Source organism: Argiope bruennichi, chromosome 9 (genome assembly GCF_947563725.1).
Source record: "Argiope bruennichi chromosome 9, qqArgBrue1.1, whole genome shotgun sequence".
Taxonomy (NCBI): domain Eukaryota; kingdom Metazoa; phylum Arthropoda; class Arachnida; order Araneae; family Araneidae; genus Argiope; species Argiope bruennichi.
Window position 1 is genome coordinate 34227561 of NC_079159.1, and position 25385 is coordinate 34252945.

Below are 25385 nucleotides of genomic sequence, written 5' to 3' on the forward strand. Positions count from 1 at the left end.
GACATATTACTATTATATGTAATGTATCTATTGCAATGATTCATTAGAATGACAATCCTTCTCGTATTTTCTTACCTGTATAAAGAAAACTGTTAAACGTCAAGAGACGGATCTAGAAGTCTATCAGTATTGAGTCATTATTGATTAAATCAATGCTCAATCAGTCAAGTATTGAGTAGTTAATCGGAAATCAAATTCAACTCAAATAAGTAATCACTGAAGAATAGCAGACGGTCGAGAGGCTTGAATATTTGAGCGCTTGATGTCTCTCCTGCTGAGTTCTCTCAAAACACTTTAATGCTTTTATATTGTAGTTGTTTTCTATTAACTTGCTGTCGTTTACTACATGTGCTGTTCCCGGATACATTTGGCTGGGTCTTGTCTGTGTTTTCACATTATCACGTAGAATAAAAAGCCGTTATTTATTGTTGAGCTCGTTGAACTGTTTCATCGTACATTTGCAAGTAAGTTTTGATTGAAATTTATTATAATAAGATCCTTGAATTTTTCGCCAATATAACAACCTAAGTAATTAAGCGGATTAGTTCGGCAAAATATTTTTCGCGGACGCTTCATTGCATGATTTATTATACAACCATGTTGCTCTTTACTATTGGTTGGTTGGTCTCATTGGTAATATGAAGAGGTACACTAAAGTAGGTTTTTCAAGCTGTTAAAAAAAGAATCAGTTATAAGAAAAATTTTAATTTCAACTAAGGATTTTAACTAACGTTTTACTCATAAAAAATAAGCACATTACTCACGTGGAGCTCATTAGCGAAAGTATGCAATAGCACAACCATCGTTCTGCCAAAACGTATTGTTAGGCTTCCGTCTACTCGAACTGGGAGAGAGTCTTTCTTGCTCCCTTCCATAACTTCCTTTTGGTGAGGGCTTCGACGAACCCACTGAATGTATTAATAATAGTTCTTCATTAATCAATTAATCTCTTCTCAATTTTATAACAAATTTATCGTTAAAAGTACAGTTTAATAACTTAATCGTGTATAGATAGATTAAGAATGAAAGGACAAGTACCTTACCTTAATGTCAAACACTTTATCCCCCTCAGTAGATAAAATCTATGAAACATTAAAATACAACTCAGTATATAATATTGACATTGTTTAACATTTTAAAAATAAATTTTTAATAAATATGACGATTACTTTATTCGCAATGATTTCGCAATAAAAAGAAATTTTTCTTTAGCTTAGAAAAGTTGCAGTGTCAGATTAATGTACAAAACAGCAAAACTTATTAAAGTGATAAATTGTTAATTTTCGTTGTTGTTTATAATACCTAGAAAACTTTATTTCATATTTTGAAAAAAAAAGAGTGGTAATAGCTAAAACAAATTTATTATACAAAATATTATTAAAATGATTAATTGTTATTTTTCTTAATTTCAATTGTTATTTTTCAAATGCCCAATAAGCTTTATTTCAAATTTTGTATAAACATAGTAATGATTCTAAATCAAATATTTTTTTTCTACTCAGTTAAGTTTTCAAATAAATCTATTTTTAAAATTAAGTTATAATTCTCACATTTTAATAAAATGAATGTGAATGCTAGTATTATTTTGTAACTAATATATTAATGAATGATTATTTTAAATATATGAATTAATGTATACCGGCATTCTATTAAATTCTACATATTAGTATTCCAGATCATAATTTTCAAAAAATTTTCAACTTTTATGCCACGTTTTGCGAATGTTTAGAATATTTCCAAATTCTGAAAAAAGTACCACTTTCCACCGACATTACGAAACGCGTATAAATAGCACTGAAAAATCGTAGTCAATGATTTCATTTCAATTTCTTTGCGACAAAGCTTCTCAATCTGGCATATTGTCGACGCATTAGCGATAGCGCAATTCAAATGCATAAAAGAAATACGAGAATTCCAATTTTTTAAGACTTAGATAAGACATTTTTAACGATTTTTTTTCAGGAATTTAATGTATCAGTTGCACCAATTTTTTAATATAAATTGAAAAATCAGCAATATTTTATATTTAAAATGCGAAAGTTCTCTGATTAGTTCTTAGACAATTCTCTCATAAGATTGATATTAACATAATATGCAAAATTCTCTTTGATAATGACGAATGTAAGCTTTACGTGTAATTACAAAAATGCAATTTTTCTACGATATGCGTCGAAGAAAAAAAGGAAGGCATATCGTAAAGGAAGGCATATCGTAAAAACGGAATAGGGTAAATCTAAAAAGAAAAAAAGTCACTAGATGTCGTAATGGCCGTCAAACTTCAAGAAAATATGTCGTTAAAGATCATTCACAGAAAAATTCTATTTTTATGATTTAATTGGTCTTAATCGTCAGAATATTGAGCTTGCTTTTTATGACGATTACAGGACTTCTTTTTCTTTGCTTATAAATTAGACACGAAAAAAAGCAAGAATATAAGAGGAATACAAGAACAAAGGTAATATCTATTAATAAGTTTACTTTCTTCCATATGCCCAGCTTATATTAAGTTGTTGTTGATGTTATTTCTAATGGCACTTGTCATAAACAAGCCCACAGACTTTAGAAGTCAGATATATTAAGTTACTTAAGTTACTACATAAAGTTACTATGAAAAAAGGAAAAGTAAGTAAATCATGTTTCAAAATTATTCTTCTATTTTTAATGTTTGCAATTTTAAAAAATCCACTTTCTTTTATCTGTCCAACATGTATTGAATTTAAATTAAAAGTTAGTACTAAATAGTCATAAAAGAAAACTATTTCAATTATGATTCAAGTTACCATTGAAAAAGTAAAAGTTGTAAAATAACTTTTAAATTATTCTTCTACTTCCATTTTTTTTTAATTTTTAGAAATAAGTGGAAAATATAGGGAAGAAAAATTATATTTTCTTGTCAGAGTTGTAACAACATAGTCATTTATACTTATATACTGCAAAATTCCTTCATTAGTTTTTTTAAACTTTTCTGCAAGAAAATTACATATTTTCATTAAAAAAAGCGTTAAAACCGTCCTTTTACTTGCTGATAATTGAAAATAACTTATTATTTCTTTAGCTATATTGAAGTTAAAATAATTTACAATAAATACTTCGAACCACTTCTTTTTGCAACAAATACCTTTTTGTACAGAGTATCCTCCACCAAATCTTCCATTGTGAGTTCTGAAAGATTTACTCGAAGAACTGACTTCTCATTGGCTTTCAAGACGTAATCTGTCTCAAGACCTGGAAATATCGGGGAAAATATTGTTATAACATTCATTAAATAAATAATAAATTGAGAACTATACAATTACTTTTATTATTTCCGAAAACATGATAGATACTTATTTAGAAAAATTAATGAATATTAAAAACTTTGAAAGACTTTATTATCTAATGAATTGATTTGCTTTAAATAAAGAATTCATAATTTTCATATCTATACTCATTCATACTGTAGTCAAATTATACTATGTGGCATTCGTTTTGAAAATGAAAAAGGTGCATATATCAAATCATTTTTGAAGAAAAATATCAATCTTAATGTCTTTTGATGTTGCTTCCAATAATTCAATTTCAATCCCAGTTTTTTTTTTTTTTTTTCAATTTATTTCCCAGTTACACATATTTAGCATATGAAAGCTGAAAAATTGCATCGTGTACCATCAGGCGCAGTTACACTTGTCAATTAAAATATATTGTTGTTGTTGTTGTTTCTTATGACACTTGCCATGGACAAGCCGGCTGTCACGAAGACAGCGATTTTAAGCCGGAGGGCGAACATCTTTTGTTTTTATAGTAGCGCCAACCAGGGCCAAGAGTACGACTTTGCTACTCACGCCTCACTCATTCGCTTGCACAACCCCTTTTTACAGGAGGGCCCATTCGCATATCTCACAGATAGAACGGAAGAACAATCATGCTCAAACCGGGACTCGAACGCAGGACACCCATATCACGGAGAAGACGCGCTATCCCTATGCCAGGACGCCGACATTAAAATATATTAAGTCAATAAGTAATAGTTTTTCTTGTAAATTTCTCTAGATGTTAAATATCGTATGCATTTTATTTAATAATCTATTACATAAATTAAATAACATATATTATATTAATTTTCAAATTACATATGGTATTTCATACCGTTCAATTGGGTAAAATTTTCTCGATATAAAATGTCTCAACTTCATTCCCTTAAATACTTCCCCTCATGAGTATGCTGTAGTAAATTACTGCATTTCATTTCATTCTCTTTTGTAGATTTTTTTCTAGAAGCAGTCATCGTCATTGATTTAAGTCATGCTTATTCAGCATAAATGGAGAATATAACTTTCTTTTGATATTAGGTGAATATCATTTAGCTGGCCAGGGTAATATTCTCCCTGGGCATAATATTTCCTTTACGCTCCTAATGGCTATCAGTGGTTTAATAAACCTAAATTATGTATTATTTTTCGCATTATTCTTTCGACCCTTCGTAATATTTCATTTTTAAAAATGTATATGCACGAACTAATGCTTCATTTCGTTAGCGCGCAATTTTACTGGCATTTTCATCAATATCTCTTCTTCTCCCAGATCTCTAGGCCCCTACTGAATATATGAACAAATATAAATTATTCATGTTATGTTAAGGTATAACGACCAGGTATTTGACCAGGATACAATATGGTTTCGGCAATTATTAATAAGATACATTATCATTCTTCCTAAAATGCGTTCCCAAATCAACGCAAGATTTGAATTTGTCACCATTCGTGCAGTAAAGTGTTGGCAACCCTATTAAAAAATAATTTTACAGCTGATAATTTAGGATTAATAAAACTGGAGCACTAGACGATAGAACAACTAGTTTTTATTGTTGAACAATATTTCAAAAATATTGAACATCTGGCGACAACAGTTCTAAAATGTGAGACCTAGTCCCCTAGATCGTGTGATATAACACCATTGGATTTCTTTTTATGGGGTTATTTGAAGTCAAGGGTGTATGCCAACAAGCTCACAAGCACACGTGCATTGAAGGAGGAAATTCAACGCTGCATTAACGAAATTCAGCCACATTTATGCAAAATGGTTATGGAAAATTTCGACTAAAGAGTGCATATGTGCCTACAAAGCCGTGGGGGCCATTTGTCCCGTGTGTTATTCCAATTTAACAATTTAAAAGAAAAAACTTTTTTTATTTAATTCAAATCTTACTTTAACACGCTGCTCTATCGCGTAACGGTCCATTTTTACTAATTCTAAACTAGCATCTGTGAAATGATTTTTTAATAGAGTTTGCCAACACTTTATTGCACGAAAGGATTAATTCAAATCTTGCGTTAACTTTGGGACAGCTTTTACAAAATGAATTGTTAAATATTTGCGTAAACGTTAGTCATCCTAGGAAAGCTGAAAAAGACCAAACCAAGCAAGCCACCACTCACCAGCAACTTTCAGGTCCGCTAATTCAAGTTCCGTGTCACAAAGGCGGACACGCAGAGCGTTCAAACGTGCAGAAATGCTAAACTTCGTTGCTCCTGGTGGTACAGGAGGATCTGATGTATCAGCAAGAACCAGATCTGTGGGCTTTAGCGTGGTGCTAATTCTGATGCTAGAAGATTTTGGTTTTAGCCTTTTGAACAGAAACGAGTAGTTAAGTAAGGCGAGCAGTTAGTATGGTATAAAAAAAAAGAAACCAGTTAATAGAATTCAATAAATGAAATAACAGAACAGAGAGCAATAGAGGGTAATATCAGTAAGATTAAAATATATAATTTTTAATGAATGGAAATTTGTTAACAGGATTAGAATTTAAAATTCAATATAAAGAAATTGAATGCATTTGTGTTTTTAATATATGCTCAATTTTGTAAATCAACAAGGATTGAATGATTATTGGTACAAATTATTTCATAAGCTAAATTAAGAAATCTCAGATATTTTAACAAATTTAGAAAGAATTAAAACAAACCTAATAATGAAGATGCCTCCATAAGACACATTAAGATTTACAAAATCATTACTTTAAAGCTTATATATCAATGCTATTGATATTGTTAACTTTTTTGAAGAAGTAAAAGTACAATTATGATTTTAAAAGGAAAGAAAGGTAAGGGCTGAGATTGATATTAAAAAAAAAATTAACCACATGTCTAATATAGTGCCTAAAAATTTTGACTACTTCTTCTATAAATAAAAAAAATAACTTTTCCCTTTTTGCTTGCTACAGCATAAAATAGCACATTTGATTGAACGCTAAATAAAAACCATTTTAATGAATAAATTAATGAAAATAAAAGTTGAAAAATAATTATGTCTCTATTAACTATGATGAAATATGATCATTAACTATATTAATTTTGATCCATTGATTTTTCAATGTAAATACTCCATTAGCTCATTCCGTGTTCTATTATTAATGCATAATTTGTAATCTTGTACCAACAATAATGAGGTTTTTTTTCCAATATAAATACAATTATGCCATTCAACTATAATATTTAAAGGCTACTTGGTAAGATATTTTAAAAAAGTTTGATAAACGGATTAGCTTATTTTATTTCAGTTTCTGTTCTAATCATAATTTTAAATCAAAGAGGCCATCATAATATTCTTCTGTCATTACAATGGTCCAAATACTAGCTATGCTTTCTACTTAAGATCGAAATTAAAGTTCGTTCCATGGAATAGTTATATTATATAATTCGGGAAGTTTTATAATATACCACGATTTTGTGATAGGAGTTTTAACACAAACTGATTACCTCTTTAACAGTTTTGTATATTTGTTAGTAAATTTTTATCAGAAATCCGGTTCTACATCTTAACTCTACAATTTGACCAAATTTGAAATTCTGGTCGAAAACTAAAAGTACTTACTTAGCCGAGACGTATTGTAGGAATCTCGCCAAAGTTACGAAAGCCTCTCGATGGAATGCCATTGAAAGCGTACTCACATCCAGTACTAAAGAATGTTCAACCTGGTGGAAGTGACTTTTGAATTCTGGACAATTGGCTTGCACCTACAAATTGTTAGATGCAATTAAAATAAGAAATTAATAAAGCTTCAGAGATGCATTAATAGCTCGTAAATGGAAGATATTTTTTAATTTAAAACCATAATTTTAATAAGATAAAATATTATAAAGATTTATGTGGAAATAATTTAATAAATATAATATTATAAATTAAATTTAAAGTGAAGCGCTATTTCTTATTTATACTTAAATAATACATTAAGACAAATTCGCAAAGGATACTACACTTGGAATATAAATAACATGATTACTTTCGCTCAGATTAAAGCAAAGAAATTCTTTATATTATTTTGAAAATGTGCGCTTAAATTACAATAAAATGAAAAAAAAATATATATTTTGCTTGGATGTTGCCTTGTATCATTAAAAAATATACTGTATCGTAAATGTGTATGTACGCATCAAATGATTATTTCATAAGTAGATAATAAACTAGATTAAAATAAAAAAAAACCTTAACATTAAAATTAACTACCAATATCTAAACTCCTCACCCCTCATTTACACTAAAAAGAACTTTTTTTGGGCGCAATACATCGCATTTCACTTGTAGAATCATTTGGGCAAGATAGAGCAAGTTTTCAGCAACCTGCATTGGACAATCTGAAGAAAGCTAACGTTTCAACATGTTTTTAGTTTTTGTATCCATCACATTCATATTTTACTTTATATATCTCTTTTTCACAAAATATTGGTTGCATGTTATTTTCAACTTTTTTTCCTTCTACTTTTTGTGCAGAAAATAAGCTATCTATATTGGAACTTTCTTATAAATTTCATATTCGGAATTTCTTAAATAATTTTTTTCTGTTTATATTATAATTTTTTCCTAATTTTTCTCTTATATTATTCTTGAACAGATTGAAATAAAAATAAATTAGAAGATCTGTGGGAACCTGAATCGAATGATTGAAAAAAAGGACTTTACTTCATACATCATGCTTCAAAACTGAAGTTCCCACATTCATGTCTCTTCAGACTTTAAAAAAAAAATCGTCAAACGAATCAGAATACATTTTTTATTTAATTTCCTTTTCATAAATTCTTTTATATTATTCAATTTCAAATATATTTCTCTAAAAATAATCAGATAAATTTTTCAGCAAAATAATCCTCCTATATTTCTAGCACAATTTGCACCCCACATAATTATGCGTTTTACTCTTAAAATTCAATAGTAAAACTAAAAATCAATAAGAAATTTACATTTGAGGGTGTACTTTGCCTATAATTCTATAAAACATGTTTGGGTTTGGTTTGGTTATATTAACGTACCGTTTGAAGCAACACTAGGGATATTTTGGGACGGACCTCGTCATTTTGAACCATGGTCGGATGACGAAGACGACATCTGAACAGGCATCCTCCCCTCCACACCAAACCACACCAGCGGGAGGACGTTTGGTCATGACGGATTTAACGTGCAACAGACCCCCTTACAAGACGGTTCTTCGGGTCTCGAACCTGAAACCCTCCGGTTCCGAAGCCAAGACCTTACCACCAGGCCACCGCGGCCTTAGAACATGTTTGGGACTTACCTTTCTATACAGAACGGTTATCATATCTGCTGAGTTATCTGAGCTGATCAATTCCAGATATTCACCGGAAGAACCTGCAAAGAATGATGTGAGATATGTAAAATAGGAGCTTTATTTTATTTATTTTTTTATTTCAGGTATGTTAGTAAAAAAAAATTTTAAGCACAAGATAGTAAGATAAAATCATACTTACTTTATTAATTTCAAATATAAATTCGTTTTCAAAGATTTCGAAAATATTTTTTTTTCATTCATTTACGTTATTTATTGCTTATTTCATTATTTAGTTTAAATGTATTTTTTTTTAATTATTTATCCGGCTCCTAAATTATTTTCACATGAAGTAACCATTTCTTATTTCTGTGCTAAAGAAAAAGATATCGCATATAAATTATACAATTACTATTTAAAAGACTGGGTTATAATAGAAAAGGAAAAGGAATTTATTCCATTATAAAAGCATTTGAATTTATTCGCATGTGTTGTGCGTGAATAACTCATAAAAGTATTAAATAATTTATTTGGAAAAGTTTGAGAAATTGAAAAATTTTGTAACTTTTTTTCAATAAAATAAAACACAGTTTGTAATTGAATAGAAACATCTACCACATGACAAGGTTACTTTTTGAATATGATAATAGTAAGATTTATTGACAACAACTGGATTAAAACAATAGACAATCTGGTTAAAGCAGATCATCCCAAAGAATTATGAATTTGAAGACTAGTTCTCCTGCCTCTACTTATAACTAACATTATAGAAAAATTGTTAGATAGATGTTCACTTTATAAATGCATTAATAATTGATATCTCGGTAACTGTTGCATTGTTCTAACCCAGAAGAACCAATTAATTCTTTAAAGTGCTGGACTTAATTCTTCGAAATGTGTAATCACGAACTAACTACTACTCCGACCCGCTGGAAGGCACACGGAAAAACTTGAATGACCGGACCGCCGCTACAGTAACATTCGCGGGAACTGTGGTTGAGTCCTAAGGGGCATCACCGGCCACGGGACAACCCTTCCCTAAAGAAGTACGTCCCGTCATGTTGTTGTTTCTTATGGCACTTACCATGGACAAGTCCACTGTTACGAAGACAGCGATTTTAAGACCGTGGGGGAGCATCTCTTGTTTTTTATAGTAGCGCCATCTAGGCCCAAGAAAACGACTTAGCTACACACACGTCACAGCCATTTTTACGGGGCGGACTTCATTCTCGCATTTCATTCACTCATCCACAGATCGTAATTTGGACCTGAATCAGAGAACGATCACCCCTGATCCAGTACCCCCAGTGGTATTAATCTCGACATGGAGGACTTTGTGTCCACGACAGATTTATACGTGAGTCAGTCACCAAGCACGCGGGGAATCTTCGGTCGGCGGGATTCAACCTAAGGACGCGAATTCAAAGCTCTACCAACTAGGCTATCCCGGTCCGAATTAAAAAGATGCCAACAGCACGCGGTGTTCCCAGGTGGTCACCTTCCCAAGTACTGACCACGCCAGATGCTGCACGTCCCGTCATAGACGGGAGGAGCCAACCCCCACCTTTTCATGTACGCACAAGGGTGGCGGTAACAAACCACCATACCGGAAGCTTCTCATACTCAATTACGAGGTGCCACCCTCCTGCCCGGTGGGACCTTCCGATGTAAAATGAATGAAAGTTTTCTTGTTTGGATTTTCTTCTAAGCGAATAGGATAGAATGGGTCAGCTATCTTTGAGTGTTCATTAGAGACAGAATCTATCTCATGTTTTGGACTTAAGCGAAACTTCAATTTCAGGTGTTGATTAAATTATCCAACATCGTTTTGGTCAACAAAAGATGTCACACTTCTTCTTTATCTTATGCACTTCGCTAGATATACAACATGAAGTAAGATTAGGTCCATTATTATGCAACAACATAAGTTATATATTAAATTAAGGCCGTACCTTTATGTAGTTTATCCACTAGTTGTATCCTATGTAATGACGCTTGAAGTGCAGGTCCATAGACCATATGAGCTGCATCAACACATAGTTTCTCTGCTCGCAGCATCAAGTAGGGCTTGTCGGTCAAATCGCTGGACCGAGCTAGGTGTATGGACACTTCTCCAGCCACAAGTCGGAAGAGAATTCGGATATAATTGCTGGCCGAAACATTGTCCTCGAATCCAGGGAGATCTATAACTCTTGCCCAGCGCTCGGCAGAACCTCCTGGTTCCTCTTCATCAGAATGGTCGGAAGCAGATAAAGAACGGTGTAATGGACCTAAATTTATATTCAAATATTAGAAAAAGTGTCAGCCATAATATTTTCAATAGATATAATGAAGTATTAAGATTAACCTTATCATCAAGCATTATCCTCAGTTATGATTATCAAAGAATAAGATTGATTGATTTGGAGATTGATGATAATGGAGAAAAAAAATGACAATTGATTTAAGATAGCATTGGAAATATAAGATTGTTAAAATTAAAATGCCGCTTAAGAAAAAAAGACTAAAAACACCGTCATGATAATGTAGAAAGAAAAGAATAGTTAATGTTGTTGATAATGTAGGAAGGAAAGATTATAGTTGATTTAAAATAGCACGTAGAAACATAATGATTAGAATTAAAATATATTTTTTAAGGAAAGTTTAGTTGTTATATAAAACGTTATTATGAGATAATGCACACAAGGAAGTCGCAGTGGATTTAAGATAGCTAGGAAATAAAGGATGTTTAGAATTAAAGTATTCCGGTGATGAGGTGGAAAATCGTTTTGCATGAAGTATTAAGATTAACATTATCACCAAGCACTATCCTCAATTATCATTATCAAAGAATAAGAACAGAAAGCGTTTTTGGAGATTAATGATAATGAGAAAAAAAAGTGACAATGGATTTAACATGACATGGAAATATAAGATTGCTAAAATACTGCTGAAGGAAAAAAAAGGACTAAAAGCATCATGATAATGTAGAAAGCAAAGATGGTAGATGATTTAAGATCGTATCGTTATGGAGAAAATACAAATTGTTATATCAAACGCTATTATGAGATAACGAAGGGGAAAAGAGCAGAGAAATTGCAGCAGCTATAATACAACTAGAACACAAAGGATGTTTAGAATTAAAGTATTTCTGTGATGATGAGGAGGAGGAAAATGATTTTGATAAAGCATCAATTATCAATAGTATACATTTTGAGAATATAAAAAAAACTAAGATTTCTAAGATTTCTAAATATGCATGATTCGTGAATATTGTGATATAAATAGGTGATAATGTAAAAAGAAAAGTTACAATGTATTTAAGATAACACAGAAATATCAGGTAAGAATATAATTCTAAAAATGTAAAGAATTTTATTTGAAAGAATAAGGTCATTAAAAAATTTTAATTCTAAGAGTTAAGATTTTGATAGCAAGGGCGGATTATTTATTTTAATAATAAAATACATTAACAGGTTTTCAATAAGAATATAAAGAACTAATAATTCAAAAACCTCTACACGTGAAGCATAGGTGAACAGCCTGATATAAATATAAATCGATCTCATCATGTAGAAAGTCAATCATAGTCGTAATACATATTGATTACGAATTGCAAATAGGATAGGGGTAATACATTAATTCTAAGAATTTTGATAAACATCCAGGTGTTAGTAAAATGAATACATTTAATGAAAAGAGCTCTAAAGCTAGATTCTGAGCAATTTTCGTAAAGAATTGTATAATTAAGAAAAAAAAACCTTCCTTTTTTGTATTTTTGGTTTTTCTAAATCTAGATATGAAAATCACCAAATTTTGACACTCATATCATGAATATTTTTTTTTTATTTTTTTATTGTGCTCAAAACAAAGATGCTTTAGTTTCATAATTAACCATTTTTCATATACCGCTTACAAAAATATTTTTTATGACACATACCGGCTTTGCCTACCTACCCCTCACACAAACAAAGAATATATTAATGAAATATTAGGAAAAAAACATTTTCAAGTTTGTAAAAAATTTAATATTTCATAAGTATCATTATATTTTGCTTGTAGAGAATAAAATATGACTTTATAGAAATCGAATAGTAAATATATTTAAATAGTCACAACTAATGAAGAAATGGAATATGCATAGGATGATGGAATTTTACTATAAAGTTATATAGAACTGAAACATAGTATTATCTTTAATTTAAAGAATACCAGAAAAAATTACATTAAAGAAGATAACGGGAAAATGAAAAAAAGTAACCTACAATAGATTATCTTCAGTTATTTTTCAACAAAAATTATTGAAATATTTTTAGATTTCAATTTTAAAGATAATATTGCAATTTTTAAGATTCGCAATTAATTTTAATATTAGATACCTTGAAGTTCGCTTATTTAAAAAAAATCAAAAATCATGATAAATGTTGCATTTTGATTTAAAAAAAATTCTTTCACTTAATTTTTTTAATTAACAACTTTGTCACTATTCTTTATGCATTTTTTTTTTTTCTTCATTCTTTTACTTCAACTTGGCAACATACTGCTATCATAAAATTATTAGGGATGAAAATTCTTTAAACAAAAATTTTAATACTTCACTGCATTCCACATGCTTTTTCCTTCTAACCACTTAAACTACATCATATTTTATTCAAAATATTGTGTAGTAGATGGGCAGGGAAAAAAATACTATTCAACTTCTTAATATAGACTAATCACGTGAACACAAAAACAGTTTCATTAAATTTTAAAATATTTCTTAATCTTATTTCTCATATGGATCAAAAACTGCATATTTATAAGAACACAGAGGTAACTAACTTACTTGACAGGTTATTTGATTTTTCTGCGTCAGGTGTGAGCTTTTTAATTTTTTGCTTTCTATGAAGATTTTTCCACACTTCTTTAAGATCAGCACCAGATGGCTCTCGTAACACGTGGCTACACTGAAATTGAAAGAACGAATCCTATTATAAATATGATTAAAAAAATTAAACATAAAGGAATTAGCATTTTTTATAACAAACTCATTTGTGTTATGATATATATATATATATATAACATTATTTTTCCAAGAAAACTGCTTGATAAATGATAGTTTCTAAATCTGCATCGTTACAATATTTTTTAATGATGTTTTGATATAAGCCTTCCCGATATCTTCCTGGTGGGAGTTATTTATTATTATTATTAATTAGTCTTGACGCTTTCCCAATTGATGATCCCACCGAGAGGCAATTTGGATATGAAGATGAGAAGCTTCCGATATAGTGGCTGATTCTCGCCACCCAGGTGGGTACAGAAATGGTGTGGGGTTGGCTACCCCTACCTATGACGGCACTTACTTTGCACGGGAAGGTGTGTGGCCGTTGATGTTCCTTATTACTCAAACTAAGTTCTTACCAATACCGTTATACTTATAGTTATTCTCATTATGGACATATGACGCATAACCTGTCTAACCAAAATATTTTAGATGATGAAACTGAACTTTAATTTGCGAATAATGTCAAGTAATGTTATGATGACTAAAGTCTTCTCTTCTCATCTAGTTGTTACTGGCGAAAAGTAGCGCAATTCGAGATACTTGTCAATTATTCAGTAACTGCTATATTCATGTCTTGATGGACGTCCTAAAGTGCTGGAATTATTCCGCCAATTTTATATTACAGAGAATACCCACTCCATTATAGATATTTAAGTTTAAAATCCCATGTCATATAACCCTGCGATAGCCTTATTGTGCGGACACTTTGCGAAATGTTGCGAATTTATCGATTTTAGGCATTGAATCAGTAGCAGAGACATATATTGATAGAATACAATGCTACAGGTTCTGTGGACCATATATTCTACAATTCCATTCTGTATCAAAAGTTAATAATAAAGCTTCTTTCAATTAAATGTTTATAGTAGAAAAACGTTTGAAATTATCCATACAGTTATGTTGAATCTAAATGCAGTTTCAGAAATGCTTACTTACCAGATGATAGTCACTTGGAGAAGACGAGATCCCCATAGGTTCGGCTTTTGACTTCGGAAATGGAATGTTTTGCAAGAAATCAGCAATCATCGATACTCTACGATCTGAGAGATTCAGTTTTAAACTAGGAACACTAATATTGAGCTTTTGCCTGAAATATAAATAATTTCAAATGTTATTTATAAATGCATCATCAATTTTCATCCTAACTTTAGATATGGTCTAAACGCTGTAAAACATCTAAGAAAACACGAAGAGAAAAGTTACTTTTTGTTCATAAGTAATTCAGCCAAGTACAACTTTTCCAAAGCAGTATTCATCATAATGGAATAGCGGCTATATTTGAAATATTATATAAAATTTACATTGTCTCATCAGCGGAACAATGACATATTTGGTATAAATATCACCTGTATTAGGATAATAGAAAAGCACCTTTTTAAATATAATTCTTCATTGAGAACTAAGATATGAAATAAGAAGAGTAATTCAGCTTTTCTTAACTCGGAAAGGGCTGCAATTCATGGCTTCTTAAAATTTTTCGAAACATGGCACATTTTTTTCTGAAAATTGCGCCACTAATTTTTTTTTTCTTTTATGGTGATAGATGGAATTTCAAAATTAGAATGCGGAAAAAGAAATTAAAAAGTAATTGTAATTAAACAAAGGGAAATTAAAATAATTATTTTATTACTTAAATTAGAGTTCCAATGAATATAATTTTGTAAAATATTTTTGCTAATAACTATTTAATAATAGGAAAAATGCGTGAGTCAGAAAAATTTGCAAGATCTTAGTACTGCTGTAAGAATGGGAAGTAGAAGTTTAAATACTTTTCTCGTCAATTCGGCAACGCCATTTGTGCTCATCATTAGGTTTCTGTAGAATTATATACCCCCATTTTACTGCTCATACAGCTTTACACCATGTTATCCTACTTGGGGATGTGACCGACAGTTTAAAAAATACTGTTCTTATCTATTCGGCAGAGTCACTTGTCCTTATCATTAAGCTTCTATAAAATTCTTTACCTCCAATTCGCTGCTCATCATGTTTTACACCATGTTATCCCACTTGTAGATGTTTTTCGATACAAGATGCACGAGGATAGAACCTGGGACTTTGTGGTTCGCAGTCCAGTAACATAACCATTATGCAAAAGCAATTGCCCCTGCAGCGTAGTTGTTAACTGGCTTATATGCTATTCACCACAGACTCTCCCTCCAGTGAGTCGGAGGTGAGACGAACGATATGGCTGTTGAGTGGTGATGTATTTAGCTGTTGATCTAATGGGCCTGTAACCAGTTGAGTAGCACCAAGCGTTATGGCGAGCGTGTGTAGGTGAGTGGTTGCTGATGCTGTTGCGCCAAATGAGTCTGGCGACTTTGGTTGCTGCGTCAAGGGAGTCTGATGACTTTGGTTGCTGGTAGATGGCGCCACAACAGCTATACGAAGGTTGAAGGTTCATCGTCTGAGGTCACCAATTTGGCGATATTGAATTGGGCGAGGATAGAACCTGAAATGTTGTGGTTTGCAGTCCAGTAACATAACCATTATGCAAAAGCAATTGCCCCTGCAGCGTAGTTGTTAACTGCCTTATATGCCATTCACCACAATGTGACCGATAGTTGAAGAAGTACGTTTCTTGTTTATTAAGCAATGCTAGTGGTGCTTCTTTGGAATTTTATTCCACCATTCCGCTGCCTATTTCAATATTTCTGATTACATTCCTCCTTGGCATTTAAGCACTAGTCTCATCATCAGCGTCATGTTCCTTACCAATGGATTTCTCAGGTATTTCACTTTACTATTCTATCGTCTGTCTCACTGGTGCACAACGCAATCACAATTATGATTTCTACTAATGGTTTAAATCTATGCATCCGGATTGACCTGAAATCAAACCGTTCTACAAAACCTTAACTGGGACGTTTTCGGGCGCATAGGGGGAATCTAGAGACTAAAAGTACGTTGCGACCACCTATTCATGTGGAAGGGACGATATCATTCTGTTTTTGTTAAACATGAAAAATTAGCTCTGGTATGATGACTCAGAAATTCTCACAATAGCTAAGTTCATGGAGTTAAGAAGCATTGTCTCATTCATTTGACATCGATGTGCAGCTTACCAATAAGTTTTTCTGTAATTTCCCTTTAAACATACCCCTGACCATCAGTGCCTAAAAGAAAATTTTGAATACAGGACTTTACTTTTTGAATACAGGATTATACTCTTTAATGCCAGCGTCCTGGCATAGGGGTAGCGCGTCTTCCCCGTGCTAAGGGCGTCCCGATTTTCGAATCCCGGTTTGGGCATGGTTGTTCTTCCGTTGTTCTATCTGTGAGACGTGTGAATGTGCCTTCCTGTAAAAATGGGTTATGCAAGCGAATGAGTGATGCGTGAGTGCAAAGTCATACTCTTGGCCCTAGTTGGCGCTACTAAAAAAACAAGAGACGCTTCCCTACCGACTTAAATCGCTGTCTTCGTAACAACGGGCGTGTCCATAGCAAGTGCCATAAGAAACAACAAAAACATACTATTTAATTAAGCTTCTTGTAATATGAGAAATCGTCTTTTACTAGTACAAGAAATAAACTCCATTACCTCACAGACAACCCAGTACAAACATAGACAAACACAGAACATCTGAATTCAAACTATCTTACTGAAATTACCTCGGTAGAGCTTTACAGTCTGGTCGAACACTGTTTGAGAAAACCACCAGAATCTTCGCTTTTGGCACCAAATGCATCTCAGATTCCGATGCTTGTTTCGCAACCCTCCATTCTTCCCCTAAAAAATACAAGTACAGATTTGGAACCCACATAAAAAGTAAGAGAATTTTCATACAATCAAACGGGCTTATGTAGTAATACACAAAAAAAGTCGAACCTGAATCTGAGAAAAGGACCTGTATATCCGAAAGCGCTATGTTAAACCTGTCATAAAGTCTTTCTTCTGCTTCCATTTTGGTGGACTCCTAAAAGAAAATTTAATTTATGCAATCTTCATTTGGTTCTTGCATATATGAAAGACAATGAATTTTCATTTTTCTTATTATATGATAAAAATTAAAGCTAAAGCTCTTATAAGCAATTTTCAAAACCCTCTAATAGAAGAAACCGTGAAAAATTAAATCCTCTAAATAGAACATGACGTATCTGTTTGCTTAAGATTTAGCCTTAGATATACCATTATGAATAACTTAATAGACCATTATGTTACTTATATATGGTATTATGAATAAATTCATAGACCATTATCTTATTTAGAAGGCCATCGTGAATAACTTTATAGGCTCTTATGCTACGTTTATAGACCATTATGAATAACTTACTTAATAGACCATTATGAATAACTTACTTAATAGACCATTATGAATAACTTACTTAATAGACCATTATGTTACTTATATAGACCATTAAGAATAACTTGATAGCCCATTATGAATAACTTAATAGGCCATTATGTTACGTATATAGACCATTATGAATAACTTACTTAATAGACCATTATGAATAACTTACTTAATAGACCATTATGTTACTTATATAGACCATTAAGAATAACTTGATAGCCCATTATGAATAACTTAATAGGCCATTATGTTACTTATATAGACCATTAAGAATAACTTGATAGCCCATTATGAATGACTTAATAGACCATTATGAATAATCATAAAGACCTATTTTTCTTTTAGAGGGTAAATAGTGCAGTAATATTCCAATAAATATGAACTTTAATTTACGCAGCCTCTTCATTTTTTACTAGCTTCGAATTTTCCCGTTTTAGAATATAATACAGAACCTAAATTGAGAATTAATAGCACAGCTGAAGAAGAATAAAAGAAATTTTCAAGGTTCTGCCAGATCATTTAACAGTTAGAGTTGGAAGTTGTAATAAATTTTTCAAAAGAATATAGACTGGATATTATACGTTTAGCAACATTTCTGCTAAAGCATCCATCTAACATCCATTTTGATGGTCCTTCTTCAGTTATTAATTTTCAAAAATTATTCCAAATTATTGATCAAATTAACAAGTTGTTTAAATGGCTGATATTATGGAATTATATTATGATTATTAGGAAATTCTTTTCGTTCTGTTTCCCTTTAAATAACAAAATAAATGCGAAAAAAGGAAATCACACATCCATCAGTATTCGAATAATGTATAGAACTGTGACATATTTATGAAAGCAGAATTGTAACTATTTTCTAATAAATAATACATGAAAAATTGGGAAAACAAATCGAATAGTAATACACGAAAAATTGGGGGGAAATTCTAATAAATAATACATGAAAAATTTGGACGAAAAATCTAATAAATAATAAATGAAAAATTGGGAAGAAAATTCTAATAAATAATGCATGAAAAATTGGGAAAATTTCTAATTCAGATGTTTAATCATAAAATTTGACAATAATTAAAATAAAATTTGATTTTTACCTCTGGTACATCAGACTGCAAATCAGTATTCACTGTAAATCGTCCAGTATCCAAAACTATGACACTTCCTCCTCTAAATTAAAGAAAAAAACATTAAATATAATTAAAATTCAATTATTGTGTTGTGATTTTAATCACTTTAATATTCAATTTTGTTGTCGATTAACTTACTGCTGTAAAGAGCCGTGTTCAGGTATAACAAAGTAAGGCGATTTGAGATCAACGTTTAAGTGCATCATCTGAAACAAAATATTAAAAAAAATGTCCTCTTACTGTCTTAATATCTCTTCAAAAATAATACGAATATATAAGACATCTACAAGATTTGTTATTTTACCTTGTGTTTAGCGAAAGCATGCACAACTTTCTCCCTGCCAGCGTCTGCCAAAATCTTAAATTTATCTTTCGCTTTTTGTTTCAGAAGCTCGACACTTACTCGGGGTAGTTCACAAAAGTCTAATAGCTCTTTCATTGCATACTAGAAATAAAAAAAAATCAGAATAAATATTTTATTGAATATTTAAATATTGAATAGAAAACATAATTGGATTTTTTGCAATAATAATGTATTTTTTTATAATAATACATTATTATAAAAAAATACATTATTATTGCAAAAAATCCAATTATGTTTATATATATATTATGTTATATATGTATATATATATATATATACAGGGTGTTGCCGATTTCGGCAGACAAATTCAGAGGGATGATACTAGGCATCTAATGAATAAAGAATCACCATACAACATAGGGTCCCAAACGACGTTAAATAGGTGAAAATCGCAAAAATATAAGGAGTCCAAAAATTGTTGAAAACTGTAAAAAATAAATTTTAAAAATAACGAATGGTATTTTAACAATGAATTTTTTGAAGTGAAAGTGCATTCTTAAAAGTGTTTTCTTTTTTCCATGCAGGTAATATGCCAATTTGATAATCAAGGTGGTTGTAAATTAATAAACACGAAAAAATAGTTTAAAATTATTATTTGGAAAAATATTAAAACTTGAAGAAAAATAAAAGCTTGATTAGTTTAGTTTAGTTATATTAACGTCCCGTTGTAAAGCAACACTAGGGCTATTTTGGGACGGACCTCGTAATTTTGAACCGCGGCCGGATGACGAGGACGACACCTCAGCTGGCACCCCCCTCCCCACGCCACACCACACCAGCGGGAGGACGTTTGGCAAGACGGATTTAAAGTGCAACAGACCCCCTTACACGACAGTTCTTCGGTGGAATCGGGTCTCAATCCTGACAAGCCGAGACCTTACTACCAGGCCACCGCGGCCCAAATAAAAGCTTGAAAATGTAAGGAATTTTATATTCTTTAATTTTATATAAGCGGGTAGTGTGAAAACTGAAGAGTTGTTAAGATATTCAAGAAAAACTACAATGTGCATCAAAAAGCATCGCTGCAACATTGGTACCGATGTTTGAAGAGAGTGTTGTCAAATTCGAAATATAATTTCTGAGCAGTGATAATAGGAATTAAGAAGATGAAAAATTACCATAAAAAACAGAGTCGCAGTGAACGTTTTTGTGAGAAAATCGCAAAATCGTACGTCGAAAAGGCAATGAGTCGAAGAAAATGGCCCTATAAATGCGTGGATTAGGAATAAGTTAATCGAGAAGAAGAAGCCTTCTCGAATGGAAATTTTTCATGCGTTCAAGGAAAATAAAAGCCGCGAGCAGCATTCATTAATGAGCATTGCAGAATTGATGGCTGTTAAACTTCATTCGCGAACAGCATGTCAGATTTCACGAATGCAACTAAAACGGTGCATCATCATGCATTAACCAAATGTTCTGGCATACAATTGTCGGTGTTCCCTGCCGTAAATCCGGAGGAATGTGCTGCAAGAAAACAAGACACTTTACTCCGTTAATACGTTCGGCAGAAGATACGGTCCCAACAGATGGCACTGCCCATATGTCAATATTAAACTTATGCTGTACATTCGATGGGATAATGATGTTCCGGTTTTCAAATGGCCAAATATACGCATTGTGCGTGTTGATGATGCCTTCTCTCTTAAAGCATACTTCATCTGAGAATAAAACAGAAAAGTGTGCATAATCCTGTGTGGCATCAAGCATCCATGGAGCGAACTCCACTCTATTTCCAATTTTCACTAAAAACTTAAATGCGATCTTGCATTTTATGGTAATTTTTCATCTCCTTGATTCCTACTATTCCCACACTGAATTTATCTTTCGAATGTGACAACACCCTCTACAAACATCGGTACCGATGTTGCAGCGATCTTTTCTGGTGCACATTTTAGTTTTTCTTGAATATCTTAACAACTCCTCAGTTTTCACATTACACGCTTATATCAAATAAAATATATAAAATTCCTTATATTTTCAAGCTTTTATTTTTCTTCAAGTTTTAATATTTTTGCAAATAAGGATTTTTAACTACTTTTTCGTTTTTAGTAATTTACGACCCACTAGATCTTCAAATTGCATGTTACCTACATAAAATAAAAAACTTTTAAAAATGCGCTTTCACTTAAAAAAATTCATTGTTAAAATACCATCTGTTATTTTTTTAATTAAATTTTTACAGTTTTCAACAATCTTTCGACTCCTTATATTCAGGTATCAATTTCATGATGATTTTTACTTTTCAGCAGTTAGGAATCTAAATCAATGAAATTTTCATAGTTGATGGTTTCTAGTTATAATGGTTTAAAATCAGCAGAAAAAGAAAGCAAAACCAATTTAATTAAAATCTTAATATTAAAAATAAGCCTTAAATCTCAATTCTATTATTTTAATCTTAAATTAGGAATTGTTAAACGTGAAAAGAAATAATGCTAATTTTTTTTAATTTTCAGGAAAGGAGAAACTACACGATTTCTCCAATAATACATTTTTACTAAAAAATGTAATTAGAATGTTTTTGAATTACTATTAGTCTTGATATTTTTGCTTGCTAAAAAAATTATAGCCGAATTACTTAATTTACATACGGACATAACCTGATTTTATTCCAATATATATCATAAACATTCAATCTTGCATTAAAAAACCTCCGAAAAATACACGAAACAAACAAATAAAACAATTCTTTTATATACCACTGGTGTATAAAAGAATCGGTATTACTGAGTAATTCGGATACATCAATAAACATTTTATGGGAGTTTTATAGAGAATAAACGTTTGAGACTTTCGAATCAACACCTCTGATGTAATGAGTACATTTCACAAAATAGGATGGAATTTTATGCTGAGAAATTGTTCGGGTTTGACAATAGAGATACAGCCCTTTGTTCTTTTGGGATACACTTTCTCCTATTTTGTAGTCTTAAAACTTTTTTTCTTTCCCAGAGTGAATTCCCATGACTTGAAATCGATCATTTACTTTCAATTTTATCTACAGTAAACTATAATACGTCTTTACCTCAAATCCACATATTGGTTCAATGAGAAAAATCTCTACTTTATTCTTTCTCATATACCAGCATCCGGCGTCCTGGCATAGGGGTAGCGCATCTTCCCCGTGATCTGGACGTCCCGGGTTCGAATCCCGGTTCGGGCATGGTTGTTCTTCATCTGTGTTCTATCTGTGAGGTGTGTGAATGTGCCCCCCTGTAAAAACAGGTTGTGCAAGCTAATGTGTGAGTTTCATATTCATATGAGCTAGAAGTCAGACTTCTTCCCCTCCCCTCGGGTGCTCAGGGGTCTTTACCCTCAGAAGCTACTGCACCCTCTTTCTGTGGTAACGCGGACACGACATCATCATCATCATCATATACCTAGTATAGAGAAAGTATAGAAATCGTCAAAAAATTCGAATTCGATATTTTAACGAATCTCCACGTTAGATCTCCTTCAGTTCGAAAAACACATTTTTAGAAAATGTCCATGTGTCTGTCTGTCAATGTCAATTTGATCTAGACGGATGAAATTTAGTATGCGTTCATTACACAAAATTATTGATTTCTATCAAATTTTGAATAAACTCCGTTCAAAGGAAGTATGTTCGGCTGTTCGAATATAAGTTAACACGATAACTACAAAATGGAAAGAGCCAGATTGATTAAATACGATACACAGAATTAATATCTGTAGTCTAGACACCTTCCAAACTTTGAGCAAAATCTGTTCAAAGGAAGTATGTCCGGCTGTTCGAATGTAAGTTAGCACGATAACTACAAAATGGAAAGAGCCAGATTGATTAAATACGATACACAGAATTAATATCTGTAGTCTAGACACCTTCCAAATTTTGAGCAAAATCCGTTCAAAGGAAGTATATCCGGCTGTTCGAATGTAAGTTAGCACGATAACTACAAAATGGAAAGAGCCAGATTGATTAAATACGATACACAGAATTAATATCTGTAGTCTAGACACCTTCCAAACTTTGAGCAAAATCTGTTCAAAGGAAGTATGTCCGGCTGTTCGAATGTAAGTTAGCACGATAACTACAAAATGGAAAGAGCCAGATTGATTAAATACGATACACAGAATTAATATCTCTAGTCTAGACACCTCCCAAATTTTGAGCAAAATCCGTTCAAAGGTAGTATGTCCGGCTGTTCGAATATAAGTTAACACGATAACTACAAAATGAAGAAGGCTAGATTGATTAAATACGATACACAGAATTAATATCTCTAGTCTAGACACCTTCCAAATTTTGAGCAAAATCTGTTCAAAGGAAGTATGTCCGGCTGTTCGAATGTAAGTTAGCACGATAACTACAAAATGGAGAGAGCGAGATTGATTAAATACGATACACAGAATTAATATCTGTAGTCTAGACACCTTTCAAATTTTGAGCAAAATCCGTTCAAAGGAAGTGTGCCCGACTGTTTGAATATAAGTTAACACGATAACTACAAAATGAAGAAGGCCAGATTGATTAAATTCGATACACAGAATTAATATCTCTAGTCTAGACACCTTCCAAATTTAGAGCAAAATCCGTTCAAAGGAAGTATGTCCGGCTGTTCGAATATAAGTTAACACGATAACGACAAAATGAAGAGAGAAGGATTGATTAAATACGATACACAGAATTAATATCTCTAGTCTAGACACCTTCCAAATTTTGAGCAAAATTCGTTCAAAGGAAGTATGTCCGGCTGTTCGAATATAAGTTAACACGATAACGACAAAATGAAGAGAGAAGGATTGATTAAATTCGATACACAGAATTAATATCTGTAGTCTAGACACCTTTCAAATTTTGAGCAAAATCCGTTCAAAGGAAGTGTGCCCGACTGTTTGAATATAAATTAACACGATAACTACAAAATGAAGAAGGCCAGATTGATTAAATTCGATACACAGAATTAATATCTCTAGTCTAGACACCTTCCAAATTTTGAGCAAAATCCGTTCAAAGGAAGTATGTCCGGCTGTTCGAATATAAGTTAACACGATAACGACAAAATGAAGAGAGAAGGATTGATTAAATACGATACACAGAATTAATATCTCTAGTCTAGACACCTTCCAAATTTTGAGCAAAATTCGTTCAAAGGAAGTATGTCCGGCTGTTCGAATATAAGTTAACACGATAACGAAAAAATGAAAAGAGAAGGATTGATTAAATTCGATACACAGAATTAATATCTGTTGTCTAGACACCTCCCAAATTTTAAGCAAAATCCGTTCAAAGGAAGTATGTCCGGCTCTTCGAATATAAGTTAACACGATAACTACAAAATGAAGAGAGCCAGATTGATATATTCGGTACATAGAATTAATATCTGTAGTCTAGACACCTTTCAAATTTTGAGCGAAATCCAACAAAGGATTATCTGTCTATCGGTCTGTACTTTTAGGAACATATAAATGTGATAACACAAAGACGCGCTGACTTAAATTTATGAAATTTAGTATGGAATTTTGTAACTACAATTGTAGTTCTACATCTAATTTTTGTTTCAATCGGTTGGGAAAAACGCGTCTAAAACACAAATTCGATTTTCGGATACTATGAACAGCATGCCAGAGACTAATCGCCAAAACCTCGCCAAGGATCACACAGTACGTTCAGTAAAAATGCCAAATTCCCGTCAAAGGTTAATATTTCATACTATTGAACGCCAATTCCATGCAAGATGTTCAGTGAGATAATTGCATTATTAGAGATTATGCAAGAAAGTTTTAGGGTATTCACTCTCGGTGGTTCTTACTTTTCTGAAGAGGATGAATCCATTTTACAAAACTAAATGTAAAAATACTGACACGTCCAGTACAAGACCATTTTTATATTATAACCCTAGTTTTTTTCCGAATAATTGGACGCTAAATTTGATTCTTAGGATCATATAATGAACCACCGGAATCCGTACTATAAGAATCTATTAAAACATTATAATGAAAATGACAAAGCGAGATTTTACCACTTTTAACATATAGTGATTCATATATCATCTGAAAAATGACATTCAGTACG

At 31.9% G+C, this 25385-nt stretch overlaps 1 protein-coding gene across 4 annotated transcripts in view; it reads right to left on the minus strand.

Moving 5' to 3' along the window:
• The window catches only part of LOC129983915 (intermembrane lipid transfer protein VPS13A-like), a 419638-nt gene that overhangs the window by 99464 nt on the left and 294789 nt on the right, over positions 1-25385 (minus strand). For all 4 annotated transcript variants that reach the window (XM_056093621.1, XM_056093622.1, XM_056093619.1 and 1 more), the window contains exons 15-28: positions 19292-19432; positions 19126-19193; positions 18955-19027; positions 17392-17479; positions 17175-17292; positions 14499-14649; positions 13341-13461; positions 10489-10806; positions 8546-8619; positions 6850-6992; positions 5415-5602; positions 3119-3225; positions 1044-1082; positions 765-908 (exon numbers count right to left, since the gene is read on the minus strand). In XM_056093621.1, coding sequence (XP_055949596.1) covers positions 765-908; positions 1044-1082; positions 3119-3225; positions 5415-5602; positions 6850-6992; positions 8546-8619; positions 10489-10806; positions 13341-13461; positions 14499-14649; positions 17175-17292; positions 17392-17479; positions 18955-19027; positions 19126-19193; positions 19292-19432 — 1773 coding nt within the window. The remainder of the gene's footprint in view (positions 1-764; positions 909-1043; positions 1083-3118; positions 3226-5414; positions 5603-6849; positions 6993-8545; positions 8620-10488; positions 10807-13340; positions 13462-14498; positions 14650-17174; positions 17293-17391; positions 17480-18954; positions 19028-19125; positions 19194-19291; positions 19433-25385) is intronic.